At 42.1% G+C, this 20,109-nt stretch overlaps 1 protein-coding gene across 1 annotated transcript in view; it reads right to left on the bottom strand.

Moving 5' to 3' along the window:
• Positions 1–20,109, bottom strand: part of atad2b (ATPase family AAA domain containing 2B) — a 100,328-nt gene that overhangs the window by 74,253 nt on the left and 5,966 nt on the right. Inside the window, exons 9-19 of the mRNA XM_022194688.2 lie at positions 19,892–19,993; positions 19,522–19,633; positions 17,996–18,111; positions 17,522–17,696; positions 17,145–17,233; positions 15,051–15,210; positions 13,205–13,295; positions 12,712–13,023; positions 11,963–12,113; positions 5,914–6,100; positions 5,615–5,800 (exon numbers count right to left, since the gene is read on the bottom strand). Of these exons, the coding sequence (XP_022050380.2) occupies positions 5,615–5,800; positions 5,914–6,100; positions 11,963–12,113; positions 12,712–13,023; positions 13,205–13,295; positions 15,051–15,210; positions 17,145–17,233; positions 17,522–17,696; positions 17,996–18,111; positions 19,522–19,633; positions 19,892–19,993 (1,681 nt within the window). The remainder of the gene's footprint in view (positions 1–5,614; positions 5,801–5,913; positions 6,101–11,962; positions 12,114–12,711; positions 13,024–13,204; positions 13,296–15,050; positions 15,211–17,144; positions 17,234–17,521; positions 17,697–17,995; positions 18,112–19,521; positions 19,634–19,891; positions 19,994–20,109) is intronic.

The following is a 20,109-nucleotide window of genomic DNA, read 5'->3' as shown; positions in this document are numbered from 1 at the left end:
GTCAAAGTGTGCACAGCGCACAGCAGGTAATGATTTGCAGTATTTTCATCATGATAAAGGCTGCAGGGGTGTTGACACAGAGGGAGGGAGAGCAGAAATGTGCCGATAGATGAATGGTTAAAAAGATGGAGGGAGGGAGGGAGGGAGGAGAGAACCGAATGTACAAAGAAAATTGGGAATGTCTGCCTGGCTCGAGCAACTGTAAAACACAACTGGATGCCTGCTCTCACCGCATTATGAATTCTTAACCGTAGAAACGGACTTAAAAGAAAACTAAAAACCTGCCTGTCAGAGAGCCCGATACCACCCTGTTACTACATCTCTGTCTCGCTTTTCTTAAGAAAAAAAAAAAAACTCCACGGCAGGTGGAAAGTTCGTTGGCTGGAGTGAATAACTTTTCATGCAGTTCACATAGAAGCAGCTGAAAAACCATCTAGAAAGAGGAAATTTAGAAGAAATCAAACAAAGAAGTGCTTTCTGCAGCCTGAAATAAGCAAATTACAGGGCAAACTAAGACTTCTCCACAATAAAGTGAACACTAATGAGCAGATGGAGGCTTGTTGGGCTCGTCAGATGGACCATGAGCCTCTGGTTTCACAGGTTCACGTTCCAGCCTCCAGCTATAGTCATGAGCTGAGGGTTTTGACGGATCACCAAATACAAGCGATCAAAATAAGCTGAAAAGCCGGAGTGAGGAGCTCAGTGAAGAACCACTGCTGCTACATTATGAAAGGTGCCAGTTAAGGTGGTTTGGGCCTCCACGTTGAGAGATCTATTACACACTGGAAGGATTACATGTCCCATCCAGCCTCGAAATGCCTCAACATCCCCAAAAAAAAAGAGCTGCAGGTTGTGGATAGGAAGGTGCCTTGCTGGCTTACTTTGCTAAGCCGGCCACTACAATGGCCCAGTGGCTCCCAGAAGAGAGATGCTTTTGCTAATTTTGCATGCACTGAGGAATAATGACAACATGGGGGTCAACGAAAATAGCTGGTTTTAGTGCTGATTGTGATTATTTGTCAATCAAGGGAGCTGATAATATCTGAAACCAGCTGCAGCCAGAATGGAAATCAGGGTCATCAAAATTAAAGCTTAACTGAAATGCCATTTTCATAATTTCTTAGGAAGGTTTTGGGTTCAAACGTGCCAATCATGCTTCCCCCCGGTGCTCCAGATTCATTTAACAATCTAAAAAAAAATGTACTGTACGCTAACTGGTGATTCTAAAACCTAAGTGTGCGTGGTTCTCCAGCAAATCTCCAAGGGGTAACACGAGTATAGCTAATAGATACGTTCAATTATATGACAACCTTTCTTTTCTTTTCATTTATTCTTCTGTGTTGACAGGCTCTTACTCATACAGTTGTAATGGGTTACCAGTCAGATCCTGCTGTGAGAAGAACACTGCTCGAGGCCAAAGCGAGATCGAAAGAAGCAGCTGGTATGTTTTAAATTCTGTTTTTGATCTGAAAATTTCTTTAAAAAATACCACTGATAAGTGAAAAAATGCTGAATAACAGCTCTGATAATTGGTGAACCCCTAATGGTGCATTAGGCAAATGAGCTAATATGCACTTAGAAGGTGTTGAAGAGATCTATATCTAACAGTTGTACGAAGCGGAGCCAGTGGCAGGATTTTCTTTTCCCTCTAAAGCTCGATTTTTCATCCTACTAAACATTAGCCGTCACCTCTGTGTCTACAAATGAGCGCAGCGCCACAAATGCCTTTAAGGAATGAGTGTCTGAAAGCACATGCACTCATCTACATTTAAAGTGTTATTGTTCACCCTTTTTCTGTGGCTTTTCTGTCCACCTTCAAGTGTGCTTCCACTCAGAGCAGCTATAAACACTTGTGCCTCAAGTCTGCCTGGAGGACACACTGCACAAAGTATCACACACCTGACAAGACAGAGCTGATACCAATTTCCTGCTACAACAATAAACACGCATTTGATGCGGTTAGCAGCGCTTGCATCCCAAAAAGACTTCCAGCACTAAACATAATGACTGAAGGGACACAATCTCTTCCTCTAACTGCAGGTATATCGCTTCTACAATCACATGTTCAAGCAATTTCCACCGGTCCTCCACAGAAAAGGAAGTCAATCAGAGCAGAGTGAATAGCTGTTAAGGGAGGGAGGGTCGCTCTGTTGCTGGGTCCAAGCCTGTACTGTCAGTTTTGGCTGGGGAGGGATGCTGCCTGTTCCCTGCTGAGGTTTGGAGCTGAGACAGCAGCTGTCACTGTGTTCTCCATGCCAGAAAGTGAAACAACACTCACAGAGCTAGCCAGACCACTTAAAGCACCGTATACTGCAGCATGTCCACACCTAAAAAAAATAACTATTCTAGCAAATGGTTCCAATTGTTGGGCAAGGAAGCTGCTAAACATGCACCCAGATGCAGTCTTTCAGTAAATAGCCTGAAAAAATAATCAATCTCTGTTTGGAATACTGTAAGCCCCCCTTGATAATTTCCAATTGGAAACTTCCAAAGAGAGCCTGTAGTTACACCTGAATCACACAGAAAATCACTAGAAGCAGGAGTGTTGAGGAGTCTATAAGCTGCCATTCTCTGTGTTGACAATTTTCTCAAGCATACCAGTTATCTTTTGGGCGTTTTTACTTTCCGTCTGATGAGTTTACTGACAGTCACCGCTTAAGGTTACATAGGGATTGTAAGAAAAAGTAGCAGAAACTTGAAATCTGCTTGACAGAAGTAATCCATCACAGTAAATAAGTTATGGAATTGGTTATTCTATAGCTGCAAGCAATGATTTATTTTAAATATATTAAAGGCCGGCGAATGCATTTATTCATAGGACACAAAACACAAACGTGAAACTAAAGCATGACTTAGTGTAATGTAACTAGATTTAACAGAAAGCAACGAAAACAATCTACAGTTTATTCATAAAACAAGAAATCTATTAAAGTACAATTTTCTAACCAGCCACCATCCATCCAACAACCAGCGAATGCAGAGATAGTCATAAAGATGCCGAACATGCAGGGAGTATGGTGCAAACCAAGAATACAATCAGGCACTATTGAGGTTTTAAACCAGCTGAAACTAGTGAGCACGTCTTTGCAAGTGTCTAGTTCTGCCAAAAGTTTCCAGCATGACCGGCCAATCACCTTGAGAAGTTTGACGAGCAGTAAACTGTAAGGACAGAATGAACAGCTGTCCGACACTGTAAGAGACAGAATCTGACGCCGTCAAATGAAGGACACCTCCACTTGCAACCTCTAAATGAACAAACAGCTGTGGATAGCATATGTTAAGAACTGATCAGGATGTACAGCCGCACACACAGTTGGATCTATTTCTCAAACATGGATTTTAAATCGACTGGACACCAATCACAAAAGACGGCTTAAAAGTCATTCAGTTACAGAGCAGGGCCGCAATTAATTACTATCTTCATCCTCAATTAACCTGTTGATTTTTTTTTGTAATGAATCGATTACTTGTTTCACCTGCAAAATGTAAAAAAAAGAAAATGGTAAAAATGTAGTAAAATCAGTGTTTCCCAAAGCCCAAGAGGATGTTTTAAAATGTCTTGTTGCATCCATAACTCAAAGATATTCAGTTTATTATCATAGAGGAGGAATGAAACCAGAAATTATTCACATTTAAGCGTCTGGAATCAGAGTATTTTGATTTATTTTCTTTAAAAAATTGCTCAAACTGGCTAATTAAACACTAAAGTAGTTGATGGTTATTTTCATAGTTGACAGCTTAATCAATTAACTGACTGCTGCAGCTCAGTTAAGTTCTCACAAAGGCAGGCCATTAAAACGGAAAAATAAGATGACAAAACAACAACTGAAAATGGACTGCAGATAGGAGTCCAATCCTAGCTGAGAGTGAAGGCTGATTTTATTCCCAACAGCAAAAACTGTCAGCGGTCAACTTTGTCAACATATGGAGGATTCTCTCATAGTAAAGAAAGCAATAGGAGACACACAACAATATCCATCTTTCTGTCACCAATTTATCATCAAACATATTCATTAGCTGTGTCCAAAATGTTAATTCTCGTCGTGGGAACATTGCAGCCGGAGGCGCAGCGTGTGTGGTACAAGCGTGATGATTTGCTTTTTAATATAGCTTTAAAATGAGTAAAGAAATAGCCTCACCAATGTAATAATAAGGAACTGATTAACAAGTGCAATGATGCAATCCCGCTATAAAGTAGCAGCACGAGACACTGAAATGGAGAAAACACACAGGAGAAAGCCAACATAGCCTCAGGACAGTCTTGATAGCTTCATGCTGGCTCCATGTTGAGTCGATCATGCTATTTATTCCATCATGAGCTTCTCCAATTTTCTAGACTAAATGGCAACGTGTTCAATGACCAAAGAAAAGTTAATCTGAAGAAGCGGTAATTGCAAATCTTGCACAGTTTCTGCCAGTCACCTGGCATGTAATGAAAAGCAATCTGACATGTGACACTGGGACTGAATGGTCTGTGCAGTAGTTCCATTTTCATACTTATTCTCTTAACACAGCATGAGAATCAACATGTTAAGAGTTAAGTGAAATTAAAAAGGAAAGAAACGTTAATGCAATGCAGAAACCTGTGGGGATCCTTCAACCACACAATATAAAGATACCAAAGAAGAAAGTGAAAGAAAGACGGAAAGATGAGTTAAAATGATCATAAGAGAAATTAGAAATTTAGAAAACCTTGTAAACATCTCCATACAGTTTTTTTAGATGTGGGAAAATGGGGAACTAGAACTTAGAGAGTTTGATAAAGAGCTTAGATGTCCGTTGGCGCAGCAGTCCAGGTGCCTCAGTCCTAACGAGTAAACTACAGAGAGAGAATCATCCCAAGAGCCTCTCTGGCCTTGGAGCTCGGCCAGGGTTAAGGCCTTGCCAAAACAGCAGCCACACACATGCACAAAGACAGAAGCCGATAAGAGTCTACAAGCTGCACAGGCATACTGATATGGAGTGTGTGGCCTGGGGTGAAGATCTGTGGCCGCCAACCCCCAGACCTAATTAAAGCCCTTCTGTTGCCTGACTAAAAAGAGCCCACCTCCTTATTTTTCTTGTGTCTTTTGTTCCCCTCTCCGATCTTCCTTCTTTCCTCTTCCTCTAACCCAATCAATCCCTTGCAGCCTAACACACAACAGGTGGTCTGACTCTGCTTTGGCTTCAGAGAGAAAATAATAAATCCAAGTGAAAGGATGAAGGAGCAGGGGCAGGCATACCCAGGAAAAAAAACGGGCAGTGGGATAAATGACAAGAAAGGGTGATGGAGCCAAAGTAGATAAAAACTCTGTGGGAACAGATGACCTTGACTCTGTCTGCGCTCGCATTCCGACATAAGAAGGAAATAAAAGGAGACCTTTGAATCACGCTTTGGCCCTCCAACAACACACTCCTCTCATATAAAGGAGGCAATTGCACCAACAGCAATATGCAATCCCAACAGAACACGTGGCAGGCCTCCAGGTAAATCTGAAAATGTCAGCTCTGGTGTGTGTGTGTGTGTGTGTGTGTGTGTGTGTGTGTGTGTGTGTGTGTGTGTGTGTGTGTGTGTGTGTGTGTGTGTGTGTGTGTGTGTGTGTGTGTGTGTGTGTGTGTGTGTGTGTGTGTATACCTCGTCTGACAGCTTTGAGTAGTAAGTCTCAGCGGTGGCGAGGATAAGAACAGGGCTGAAGGAGGGCACATCCTGCAGCAGGGTGAGGAAGGTGCTCTTCACAGTGTCGCTCACTGTGTCCCACCACTCTGAGATATGTGGCATGTACACCACGCTGGGCATGCTCCGACGGGCCTCACGGAAAACCTGCAACCACAACGGTCAAGCACGCACTGGTAATTAAATCTGAATTAGCAAAGAAAGTTGAAGAAGTCCGAGCGGTCGCGAAATTCCAAGGCACGGGTCTGTGCAGGTGTTACCTGAGCGCAGGACTCCTCCGGCGTCTTGGCGCTGACGGAGTAGAGAGTGGGCAAGTCCAGGCGGTGCACTGGTAGCTTGTCCAGGTGGTGCAGCAAGGCAGGGGCCAAGTGGGAGCTCTGTCCTGAGCCTGGGGCCCCTGCCAGCAGCAGACGAGGCCGGTACGCTGTGGGCTGCTGCAGGGCAGAGCTGGGAGGAGCAGATGGGAAGTTCATAGTTAGCATACCATCCATTGTCTTATGAAGTCGGAACAGCAGTCGACCTGTCATTCCCACAGAAGCACTGCGGTTTGCTTTGCATTTTACATTAAGTCAGCTCTGCGAGAGTCTCACTGTAAATGCATGTTTAATGTAAACGCAATGACAGGTTTTTCTGCCAAAGCACCTCAGTTTGTGTAAATAATAGCAGCATAAATACATACAGCACCATTGTGCAGTGTTTTCTGTCAGCGTGAAACATTTCAAGAGCAAAGAGTATAAAGTAATCAGCGAACGATGAACACTGGCTTTTCTGAATAGAGGTGAAGTCTTAGCAACTGGGAGTAAAGGCGACCAAAAGTGATGCAGCTGGTCCTCAAAAAAGAAATAAGCTCCACACCACTGAGTGGTCAGAGGGAAAATAGCAAAGGCTTGTTACAGTTTGGGCAAACCTCCAGTTCCAACTATATTATGTAGAAGTGTGAAGCGTTCCCTTGTGTTCCTGTTATATGGACGCACGGAGGGCAACAAGCCTGCAGCCAAGAGCAGCTCAGTTCTGTTTTAAAAAGCTCATAATCTGCTTGAGTTTTTCCCTAAAATTTGGTTGTCGTAGTTTTTCTGCGCATGTAAAAGCCCAAAGTCAACACCAAACGCAGTGTTTCTCTCCTACAGAAAACATTGCTTCCTACCTGCCTGAAATCCAGGCTTTTGTCTCCTCATTATTTGCATCACCATGTAACATGTGCATGTGTCCAGGGGGTACTTTTCCTGGGTTACAGTGCGTAACCAACATTGTCATGTCAGCTGACCAATTAAAGCAATCTAGGGGTTTTGAGGAGGAGAGACTGGAGCTAAAAGTTAGCATTTCAGACAGAAGAGGTTAAAAGAGGAGCTGTAGCAATTACAGAACAAGAAAATCTTTTAATAAAGCATGTAGGCATGTTCTAGTAGCCCTAAAATAAAATTCTGAACCTGTAAAGGTGCATAATAAGGGTTCTTTAAAGATTTGCATATGCACATGATCCAAGTAATCCTGATCTGCATTTTGCAGGATGACACAGCAGGGCAGAAATGCAAATGACTGGGCCTCTTCCTTCATCTTGAGCATTCATTATTTTGCCCATATGTTACCAGTAACTCCACCTATAAGACACAGGTCTGTTGACCCCCCAGAGATTTGTGTGAGCTTCCATTGCAGGTGTTTGATAGCAACACTTGACAACTAGGCTGGGCAAACACGGCCCTGAGAGCACTCTTAAGACAGATGAGGTGCATAGAGACATCAACATTTAACCAACAAAAAGGGTCCATCTGTGCTCAAAGACTAGAGATGCAGTGCATTTAAGTACCATGAAATACTAGGGAGAGTGTTAGTGGACACCAAGTGGAAACTCCATCAAACCTGTAGCTGATACAACTGAACTGATATGTAGTAACTGAAATCCGAGGCAGAACTTTAGATATTTCAATATTTCAACAGGTTTTTTTTTTCTGCTGGAGGAAATTAACACACAGCTCAGCTTCACTTTGATGTAAAGTCTACTGTGGTTTGAGAGAAATCTAGCTGCCACATCACACTTTTGTCTCTCGCACACAACGCCCCTTCTACTCAAGTTTACCTGATTGATAGCCGGGAACAGACAGCTGTCAGCCACAATGACATGAATCGATCTGAAAAAGTTTCCATAATGGTTGACGCACAGACATGTCAGTGATGGAGCTGACAGCATAATAATGCAGCAAACAACAAAAGACTAAAACTAAACTAATGGCACGGTTATTAAACTGTCCAAATACCCAATAGCCAAGTTTATTTATGATTTCCCAAACAGTGAAAATTCTGTCCTGTTGATGATAATCTAACTAATACTTTCAAAGAAATAAAAATATCCCGACAGCTGTAATGTAGCTCAGGACTCAACCTGAGAGCAGCCACTGTGGTACAAACTACCAAAATTGGTACCAAAATGTGGAAAAAGCCTTCACTGAATCCCTTTAGACAACTAAAACTGCTTTACCGTATGACTGCCAGTCATTTGATGTGACTGCATGCAGCTCAAGGTGTTGAAAGTGATACTGAAATGTTGTGGCCTTTTATTGTGGGCAGTCTAAGGCACACCTGTGCACTAATCGTGTCTAATCAGCATCTTGATATGGCACACCTGTGAGGTGGGATGGATTATCTCAGCAAAGAAGAAGTGCTCACTATCACAGATTTAGACACATTTGAGAAATGGTGATATTGTGTATGTGGAAAAAGTTTTAGATCTTTGAGTTCATCTCATAAAAAATGGGAGCAAAAACAAAAGTGTTGCGTTTATATTTTTGTTGAGTGCAGATCCAACTTCAGTAAGACTGCTGTTGTGACTTTCATAGACAAGTGGGTGAGGTGTTCATTTAGGTACAGACTGTGACCAAAATGTCACATGTGTGACCGTTTTTTGAGTGTGTGCAAGTTGAAGGTTCAGCTGGTCACATCTGTGCAAGTGAATGATGATCACTGGTGTCGCTGTGTTACTTTTAGAACTTTGGTGGCTCTGTCAGTCTGTCCCTGCCTGGTGTGTAAAACAAGCTGTTTAGTTGATGTGTGTAAGAAGATAAAGTGATCTGTAGCTGATTATTAACCACACCTGCCGTGTACGTTAGCGAGGTTACTGCATTCGCTTCGGTATCTGGCTGGCTGGGTAAGTATGTATGTGTGTGTGTGTGTGTGTGTGTGTGTGTGTGTGTGTGTGTGTGTGTGTGTGTGTGTGTGTGTGTGTGTGTGTGTGTGTCCGTTCAGATATCTGGGCGTGGTTCTGCCATTTACTGAGGGCTCGTCTAGTTTAAAATGAAAATAAGGGGAAAGGAGGCAGACAGAGAGACTCAGACACACCTGATGATCAGAGGGCAGGTGGAAGCAGGAAGACACTGAAGGAAAAAAGCAATTAATTCACTAACAATGGCAGAAGTAGGGCCGCAAAACTGAATGAGCATTAATCACAATAATGATTTTAGCTTCGCACCATTACACGTGGTATCTATGCTTAAAAATGCAGTCTTCTCGTGGAATGCGGAGCACACCTACATGTGTTGTTTTTTCCACTCATAGAAAACACCACATGTAGAAACGAAAGATTAGGAAAAATTAGAACGCTCTAGTTTAATGCTTTTCAAGGTCATTTTTGGTCACTGACCTGACTGAGCACTGCAGCCAACCAGCAGCAGCTACCACAGCCTGCATTTAGGGAACATCTGTAAATGTGCTGTGTGTCTATCGATGAGCAGATGTTCAGCAAGTGATGCGTTTTGCCTTTGACGAGGTGGGAGGGTGGACCAAATGAGAAAGTTGGTTGCACCGGTGCTACCAGTGAAAAAGAAAGTCTGGAGCCCTGCATTTAGGCATGAAGCAGGTATATTTAGGTTTATTCCATAGACTGTATATAAAGTGGACGTAGCATCTGGCTCCAGAATTGAAGCCAACCTGGAAGTGTCAAAAACTTACAATATCACGCCGTCCGCTAGGGTTGGCTCCAAAAAGCTTTTTCTCCATAGACCCCAATTCATTTTTGGAAAAAATGAAATTTGATAGACTGATGTTCTACGGCTCAGGATTTTTTTCCCGTTAGTTTTCATGGTCAAAATGAGAGATCAGGTGGCCGATCTTAAAATAAATCAATACTGAATTTTAAATAAATCGTAAAAGTTGGCGGAGCCAGGGGGCGTGGCTATATTTGATAGACAGCAACAGAAGCCTCTGCGGTAAAATGTGGGCGGGACAAGAGAGTCCTCAGCCAATCCTGCCCCTCGTTGCTCTCCGGTCCAGTCTGTTTGATGACGCTTTTTACGTCACTGGCTCCAAAAAATCCAAAACGGCGACCAGGAAGTAGCAAAATCTGGGCTTCATTTTCTCAGCGTTGAAACCAACGGGTGACGTCACGGTTAGTTTACGCCTGGTTTATTCAGATTAACAGAATGGAGTGCATGTCTGAAAGGAGCTTTATGTGCACCTCACACACAAGACAAGTGTGTCTTGAGGACTAGAAACATATTATGAGTTTAACAGGTTCATTAACAAACGGTTTGAGCAAATGGGAAGCCATAGGTCAGTCCTTGAGCAGTTCTTTCATCTCTCTATTTCTGAATGGAAGCTGCCAGAGCAAATCTGACAACAGAATTCTCTTGTTGCATTTTCTTTTCACTTTCATCCTTTGATTTGGGCCTTTTGACTCCCTAGCTAAGATTTCTCAACAACCTGTGGAGTCACTGAGCTATATCTGCTGCTCATTCATGCCATTGTATATTCTCACTTTTTAGATTTGTGTCAAGAAGACAGTGTGCTATATCTTAATAAAGAGGTTTCAAGTTTCTTTTTACAAGCTTGAGCTCTATTAGTCCCCACTCCAATCACTAAAAAGGAAGCCAGTCATACTGAGTAGGACAGAAGTGGTACAGTCAAAAGGTCATTAAATGTCAGCAGTAATCATCACCTCAGTGTAAATGAAAAGGTCATTCTATGTCCTGTGAACTTTCTTTACCTGAATGCATTCAAAGAGCAGTTTTTCACATCATGTCTGACATGTCCTTCAACCTTTGGACTCCAAAGTCTGCCAGCAGGTTTGAAAGGTATGTTTATCAAAGATAAATGAATAAAATATGTATTTTATCACCAAATTTCCATCATTCATCATAGCAAGAAACTGTAAAAACAGAAAGACTCGACAGATTTGACAAACTAACCTCATCTCAGATTTGAAAATGTGATAGTTCAACCAGATCCCTGTATTCTAGGGCTGGACCCGAATATCCCGAATATTCGTTCGCTACGGCACTATCCGGATATTAATTTGGTATCCGAATATTCGCCGCCACCCCCGCCACATATTCGGCTCATTTCGGCTCATCCATTCGTGTTTGTAAACACCACCTGAATGGCCGTGTGGCTGCCGACTCTGATGTCACGCTTCACTTCGTTTCATAAACACAAGACAAGATACTGAAGACCGGTGTTTGGGAATTCTTCAGTTTAACTAAAGACTAAACCAGGGCAAAATGTGGACCCGGGGGACCAGACGAACGGATCCGACTATTCGGGCCGTCTCCGCCACGCGTCGTCTTTAATAGGGCCCGAATATTCGGAGGCCAGAAACCACTATTCGGGCCAGCCCTACTGTATTCTACATTTCCCGATAAAAAATGGGCAAAAATAAATAGTTAGTAAATAGTTAAATCCCATAAAAAGAAAGTGTTAAAATTGAGAAGTCATGATTCTCTCAGCTGTGACCAACAATCACCTCGAAAATTCTGTGATTATTTGACTGAACTGCAGGACGTGTAACAATGAGCAGAAAAGACAAGCAACTAATGAAACTAATTTAAAAAGTAAGCTGTCAAATATCTTTAGTATAGAGAACCATGATATTTTTTCAGTCCAGTACTGAACAGATGTTGTAGAAGTTGATTCCATGTTTTTTCAAATTTGCAAAATAAATAATCAAGGAAATTCAACTTTGATTTTTTTCCTTCGATATTATATATATTTTACAGCATTGTTACAACGCACAAGATTTCTGAGTTCTCTTTACGTCTAGCCACGGTTGTGCTGTATCCATAGAGTTGCAGGTCTTTATATTGCAGTTAAAAACAAACCCGCATTGAGCAAATAAAATGGCAGAAGTAAAACAAATTACCCAGAAAATGCTTAGGGTTCAGAGGCTTCAAATGCATGTAATCCTGCATGTACTTGTTTTTTTAAACTTCTCACATTAAAATTACTTTAACAAAATGTTATTGTAGGTTTTCAGCTGTCTAATTAGGCACCAGAGACTACGCACAAGTATATACAGGTTCCTATAAAAGCAATGTGAGAACTCACGAGGAGAAATGGAGAAAGGGTCTGTGCATTGCAGAAGAGGAGAGGTGACTCTTTGGGGATGCAGCAGGCTGGACTTCGTAGATGGAAGCAGAGCCGTCCTCATTGTCATCGTCGCTGTAAAAGTCCTCTTCAAGCAGATGATTGTCGCCGCCTAGCACAGAGAGGAACACTGCTTACACAGCCATGAACACGCAGCAGCAGCAGCTCACTCTTCCTGCTGTTATTCAGTGCAGTGGCAGCAAACAGATGTAAAAGTTTGCTTCTACAAAGTTTAATCCTCAAAGTAACCCTATCACTGACATTAATGAGGCTAATTCCCTGCAAAAGAGAGAATAAAAAGGGAGCTCGGATACCAGGGGAGATCTAATGGCCATTTAAAGTGATAAAGCACCATGGGAACTTCATGTCATTATTGGGTCTAAGAAGTACAGCTCCTACAAGCAATCTCCCACTGGTCAAGTGCTGCATTGAGGCTAATCTGCTGTAAACACTCTTTTGTTGACTGGAGTGGGAGTTGAGTTATTGAAGCGCTCACAGGATGACTAGTTATCCAATTTCTGTGCTATCACCTCTGCATACACAGGGGGATGTTTCATCACAAATTCGAGGTTCTGAGAAACAGATAATCAAATAGTACAAAGCGCCAACAGGAATAACAAACCGACAAGTGAGATAGGTGGCGAGAGAGAAAAGAGCAAGAGTCGGGGTGGGAGAAGCAACAACCAGAGGCAACCAAACAAGATCCCTACCGTGTGTGTTGTCCCTGTCAGTACACTGAGCATGGGGGAAGACTCGGAGCAGAGATTTCAGCACCAAGGAGTAAGAGCTGGCCAGCAGGGGCCTGAGGGTGGGGGACAGAGCTCGGCCCGGGGGAGCCAGAGCCCTCTGGGAGGCTGGGACAATAGTCCTCATTGCCTTGCTGAAGTCGCCAGGCCCCAGGACAATGGAGGTGACATCCAGCTTCAGTTTGACGCTGCTGCCATAGATCTGGGGATAGCGGCGGCGCAACGCCACCAAGGCTGCCTCTGTGCAAAGTGCTTTGATGTCAGCACCGCAGTAGCCTGGAAGCAGAGCAGACAAACACGGGTTAGTCAGTCATTTGTTTTGCCTTTATTGAGGCGCTTTTGCTAAGCTGTACAAAGCAACCCCATTGCAGTTGCTGGGTGAAATTTTGTAGGTCAACATTAACCCTAGGTGAAGTTGGACACTGCATATAAATTCATACTTTAGAATCTTTCTTACCGACACATTTTTCTGCAAGTTCATCTACAAATGGCTCAGCCAATTTGGGATTCCAGTCCCGTGTGTGAATCTCCAAAATGTGCTTTCTGGCCTGAAAAATGCATTGGAATAAACAGAAGAGAAAATATTTAAACAACCAGCAAAACACGCCAGAAACATAATAAAAACATGTCTTGTTAAGTTTTGCATTCACTGTATACAGAACTGAAAACACAGAGAGAAATATGAAAAAAGGAGCAGAGTGCAAGAGTAAGCCCTGTCATTCATTTCAGCGTCTCCACAGGATTCTGCTTTGATGATCAGTCAGTGGTCGTGGACAAAAAAAAAAATTTCATCATCTTTCTCATTTCTATCTAAAGACACCACTGAGGCAGGTTTCATACAGCTTTACAGCTAACGGGGGGTTGATACAGTAGTTAGGACTGATGAACCTGCTGGTCAGCTGGACAAATTCTGAAGATGTACGTATTAAGGCATGCAATCCAAAAATTATAACTGCCTCAACTGTGCATCCATCAGGAAGGCAAATGACACAAAGGGCTGTTCCAAGAAGATTCTCCATCATCCACAATCACATAATTCCTGGTTAAAAAGAGTTCAAATTGAAGTCTTCATTTGGAGACTCTTTAATTTGTATTTGCTTGTCATTACTGGAGCCTAAACACAGTGGCAAGTTCTGAATTCTCCAGAAACCCTGTGCGATATCCACCCACTGCGTTTTAAAACCACTGATTGAGACTTCTGGGGTTTTAAACCTACAACCAGTTTTACAGCTTTCTGTCTCATTATTCTTCTTCTGGTGTGGTTTTCAGATCAAACATGGGTAGCTAAATTACTCCAATCTTAAGACTGAGCATTGCGTAGCGTAGAGCAGTTTTACAGAGTTTGAGCAGAGTCGTAGGTGAGCTGGTGTGGTTGAGCTGCAGTGAATGGCAGAGGGGTGAATGGAGAATAAGGAAGGGACATTCTAAGAGAATCAACAGTGTAGCATGACATCTAATCAATTTTAAGGGGGAAACAGGAGAATTTTGTGGAAAAATGTGACTTTCATACAGAGAGTTTTAGTTTTTTGTATTTTTTCCCAGCTGCACACGCAGGGGGCGTGGGTGGAAAAAGCAGCAGCAACTTCATAGATCTACACATTCAAGAGAAGAAACGGTGAATGCAGTTATATTTGAGACATTATAAGGGAGGAAGGGATTATTTTGGTTGTAAAAAAACTTTAAGATGTGTAACACTGATACACAGGGAAGAGTTTTTACGGGTTAAATCAATGACCAGGGAGGGACTTTTAATCAGTCAGAGCTCACTAGTGGTGAGCAGCCGGCAATGGCCTGCAGATTAGGCTTTGATTACCAATGATCCTGCTGTGTGGACAAACGATGCAAGGCAACCCATTAGGCAGGCTCGATGGGGAGGAGTCACCTACACTGAGCTGTTTATCTGATTCACTGTCACATTTGCTCACACGTTACACAGTTTTGGGCACAGCAGAAAAAACAAGCTTTGCCTTTTGCTCCTGGAATCAGAATTTAAAACGGGAAGGAAAAAACTCGTACTAGCTGGAGGGATGCCTGTGCTCGTGTTGCTAATTTAGACACAGGATTCGTAAACAAAAGAGTAATTATTTCTGTATTATTCTGTGTTTCTATCTCGGATGTGTATGTGGGTACAGCGACACACGTGCACTATATGCAAGGTAAAAATCTGCCACTGTTTCAGGTGTAAAATCAAAAAGGCAAGGATGAAAACGGCATGAAGAGAGTTTCCAAGCTCGGTGAAAACAAAGCCTGGTGTCAAAGATATAATGTCCACTGTACACAATATTGACGTTTCTCCGTCTCACCTTCTTGTCGGGCAGGCTGAACAGAAACTCCCGGTCAAAGCGTCCAGGCCTCCTGAGTGCCGGGTCGATAGAGTCAAGTCTGTTTGTAGCACCAATGACCACTATCTCCCCACGACTGTCCAAGCCATCCATCAAGGCCAGCAGAGTGGACACAATAGAACTGCAGAAGGAGAACGTGTGACAGAATGTAATTTGAGGTATTTAGCATTCAGCTGCATCAAATCTTTCAAGAACTGTCCAACTCTAAAGCATGATGGAACAAACACAGTATACAAGAGCCCAAAAACTTTGTGTGACTGAAACAGACTCCAGAGGCAGCACTGACCAAATAATCAAGGTTTTATTTCTGCAAACAGAACACAGACTCGGTCCCTGCTCACTTAAGCCCCATGCATGCATTTACCCAGCATGGCAGCGAGAGGAAAGCATCCATAAAGCATATGCACTTTTCCTGCTCTGAACAAACTGTGGTCCATAATTACTTCACTTACAAATATTCAATTTTCTACATGGTAATCATTTTAGCAGGGACACACTGCAAGCTGTTTTCTGGATAATAACATTCTTCCTCGCTAACAGTTCAAATTAAAACGGTCTAAATCAGAAGTGAGAAGTCTTTTGATTTCCATTTCAATCCTAAATGAACCAAAAATATAAGGTCTCAAGTGGTACAGATGTAAAGCAGCCAAATACAGATTAGACCAAATTCATTTACAGTCAAAGCTGCAATGCCAGCACTTTTGGAAGTTTAGTTCCAGCAAACCTGCACCACCTGTTGGCAAGCAAGATAACGGCAGCAGTGATCTAGAACTGTACATGCAGATATGGCAATGTGTGGCAGAGCAGACGCTGCTGGAGGTTTTGTCTCTTGCACCAAAGCGTTCCTATATCAGTGTGTTAAAGGTAAGGCTTAGATTGAATATTTTCCAATTATGTGCACGTTTAAAAAGCAACATAAAAGAGAAAGTCACGGGTTGCAGCTGGCTCGAGTATGAGTGACTTGTAAGTCGACTCCATGAGGTGCCATTTCCACTTAAATGATTACAGACATATGGAAAAAACCGAATGCTACTGTGGCTCTTCACTGCCAGCAGACAATAAGCTTTGACAGTGGACTGCATTGGAAGTAGGGGTGGGCAATCTGGCTAAAAGATCACATGGCAAACTTTTCTAGCAGAACCACAATCTGGATCCCAGACGTCTCCACAGATTTAGTTGAACTCATGTGATCACAGTAGCAGGCATAGGGTTGATTGCCTGTCACTACAACATGTTTAAAAGGCAAACTCCCAAATCTCTGCATCCTGTTTCCACTCATTTTAGTCGCTGAAGTTTAGACCAGAAGCAGTAATTCGAATCTCCATCCCTTTCATGCTTATATTGAAAGTTCAGTTGCTGTTCACCAGCTATCCTGTTGCTATCCCATGCTAGGAGATGTCATTCAATGGCTTCTCAAGAGTGTCTCTCTTCTCATGAACAGACTCCAGCTCCTTGGATTGTTGGGTTTTCTGTGTAAAGTCTGTACCTTGCTATGCTAAGCGCTGTGAGATGGCATATGTTGTGAATTTCCATTATATAAATACAATGGAATTGAACTCCACCATCCTGAACTGCAGCTAGTGACAGTAGTTGGCTATCTCATCACGGACAGACTTTAAGGCGTCCTTGTTCTGCTCTGCAGCCTCAGTGAGCATCAACAAGTTCTGAACAAACTAGAGGTTCTGGCTGGGGAGACCTTAAAGCTTGCAGCAAGTCTCCAAGAGAGCAGAACAAGGCGTACTGCCACCAGCTGAAGACCAAGATGTGGAGTTACAGTCCATCAGCAAGACGAGATTAAAGGCAGCTGAATAACATCAAAAGCCACCAAAGCAACAGCTTGGTCAGCCTGCAAGTGGGAAACAGGACACGAGCTAAGCTACCTGGCTAACAGCAATCAAGGTTTCAAAATAAAATACATACATCTGGAGTAAGGCCATCTATACCACTCCTATGGAAGCAGATCATAGGCCAAACTAACACTGTCCACAATATAAGATAATCACATCACCTGTCCCTATTTGGAGATACAGGCGTGCACATCTTTGATAGCCTTACCTGTGAATCTGGTCTTGCCTGCTGGAGCGAACAGGAGCCAAACCATCAATTTCATCAAAGAAAATAATGGATGGTCTCATCAGGTAAGCCTGATCAAAGACACACACAAGAAGACAGTCAAACTCTACCTTTAAACAAAGCACCACACTCAATGAAAAGCAATATTAGATTACAATTAGCTGGGTTTCACTTCTGTGTTTCACTTACATTGAACTCGTACGTTTTGCAACATGGAGGCCACAAGAAATACAAGAAGCAAAAACAGCAGCAAATGACCTGTTCTCTGTTTACACTATCGACTCAGGTCAAGTGACTAAAGCCATGCTTACACGTTTTCTGTCTAAAAATTGCCTCAGAATGCTGCCTGTTTGACTCACCTGGTCAAAGAGCAGGCGTAGCTGCCGTTCTGATTCTCCAACCCACTTGCTGAGGCAGTCGGCTCCTTTCCTCATGAAGAAGGAAACCTTCCTGTCTCCCTGACTGCACTCATTGGCGAGCGCCCGAGCAACCAGAGTCTTTCCTGTCCCCGGTGGGCCGTAGAACAAACACCCTCTAAAAGGGAAGGAAGAGAAAATGGGACCAGAGTTTATTGGATGATTGCAAAGTGCCTCATTTCTTACATTCAGCTAAGTTTATCAAATGATTCTACATAAAGAAAAGTCCACTGGTTTATCAATAATAGTTTATGTTAGTTAATTGTTCTCATGCTCTTTGTTTGCCCTTAACTTGCTTGTTTATATCTACAAGTTAGTGAGTGCATTGGTTTTATCAGGAAATGAAACATATGCAGAATAGAATGCAAATTAAAGAGACATTTTTGCAATAAACTGTCATGAGTGACAACTTCTCACCTGGGAGGCTGAATCTTAAACTTCTCAAAGATCTCAGGATAAAGCAGAGGGAACACGACCATCTCCTTCAGTGACTGAATGTGATTACTGAGGCCGCCCACGCTGTCAAATTTCACCTAAGCAAAGCAGACACACATTTTAGGTCACCTGAGGATCCTTGAAAGACCTTTAAGTGCAGAAGTCTTTCTGAATCATGGCAAAATGCACTATGAGGCAACATTTAAAAATCTATTCAAAGAGATCATTTCAGTTGTGACTCATAAAGTTTGAGCCTTTCCCAGAAGTAAGACTACAACTGTGCTGCTATGTGGCTTTTGAGTCATCCAAACTGACCAAACCCTCCTAGTTAATGTCATGGATTTCTGGGGGAAGATTAATGTGAAAACCTCTATTATGTGCAAAATCCTAAAACCCAAATCCTTTTTCTGAAATCAGGTGATCTACTTTATGTTTATTATGGAGGTTATAGTGAGGAGTGGTTAATGTTTACTGCAGATACGAAATAAAAAATAGAAAGATGTTTTATTACTTCATTAATAATTTACTGTAAACTGTATTATTTTACACTTAGGGCTAAGTATTAACAGCAGAAAATGTAGAATAGTGAAGCTGATGTATTAGGTTACATTAGATTTTCACCTAATAAAGTGGTTGCTGAGTGTAAGTATCAAAAAAAGTGTTGAAGAAAAAACTAATTTGAAAACATTGTGTAAATACCTACTGATGATGTAAACCCACAGAATTGAATGTTACAGCCAGTGAAAAGAATTGAAAAATAACTATTTGCAAAAAAATATTCAATGATGAAAGAATAATGCAACATTTTGCAATACTTTATATGTCTGCAATGAATATTTATACATTTACATAAAAATGGGCCGTCAAATAGTGATTCTTGCATATATAATTCTGAAAATTTTCGGTCAAAATACAGTTCAGAAGTTGTCTTCTCAGCAACATGATAAAAAAACCATAAATATTACACGATATTAAAAAAATTTGGCTGCAAGAAGGTAAAAACCATTGGAGTTTGAAGACTCTTTGCTCAGGCAGAACCTTTTCTATTGTTACTAATCAGTAAATTCTTTTAAATCACTTCTTAAAACCCACTTTTACAGACTTGCCTTCCAGTAAAGTTCTCTTTTATTTCTCTTACATCACTATGTTCTACCTGTCAAAGCACTTTGTGAATGTTCTTCTGAAAGATGCTATACAAATAAAGTTATTATTATTAATTACTATAAGACATTCAACAGCCCAACTGTTGCTTTGGCTTCCATGGATGAAGAATTTCAACCCAATCCAGTGAAAAATGAGTGCTTGGTGAGGTTTAGAATGAATGACAAAAATGATGAAATCTAGCTTCAAAAACTCGGAACTGATCTGGAGCTGCAGGATTTTGCAAGTGTTGTGAACTTAATAGACGTTTTCACATTAATTTTTCAGGAGAATCCGCTACGTGAACTGCGAGGTTTTGTGACATGGCATGGACTGACTTTCTTTTATTTTTTAGTGACTCCACTCACTGAGTTGTCGAGGTTCATGGGGTCCACATCAGCCAAGCTTGCACCCACTTTCACCCGATCACGCAGCACTCCACTCGCCAGGTCTTCTGCGGTCAAGTTCATGGGCAAACATCTATTGAAACAAATGATACAGTTGTAGGTAATTATATCAGAGTTGTACGAACACTTAAGGGGCCGACATATTCCCCCTGAAGTGCTTGTGAGATGATTGGAGAAGTACTGAAATTACTTTTCTGGTGCAGCTGGTTTTATGAACACAATGGCCGTAGCTTCTAACAGCCCTAGATCTCAATTATCCTTTAGTGCTTGAAGAAACTATAGCAGAAGACAGGAAGGTAAAAGGTCGAGGAAAGAAAGCAGCAGCAAGCACCTGTTCCTTGCCCGGGTCATGCTCTTGCTTTTCCTCCGCTCGAATCGCTCTTCATCAGAAGACGAGGTGGTGTCGCTGCTGTGAATGGCATGTTTCTTCACTCTGGAGAAAAACGAGATGATTTAGCTCGAGTGCTGCAACACTATTGTCCCCTCCCTTAATCTTTTAATAACAACAGCTCCGAGTTGATTACTCATACCAGTGACAAGCTGTTTAAG

Source organism: Acanthochromis polyacanthus, chromosome 16, assembly GCF_021347895.1.
Source record: "Acanthochromis polyacanthus isolate Apoly-LR-REF ecotype Palm Island chromosome 16, KAUST_Apoly_ChrSc, whole genome shotgun sequence".
NCBI classification, from domain to species: Eukaryota; Metazoa; Chordata; class Actinopteri; family Pomacentridae; genus Acanthochromis; species Acanthochromis polyacanthus.
This window is presented reverse-complemented; position numbering and strand designations above follow the sequence as displayed.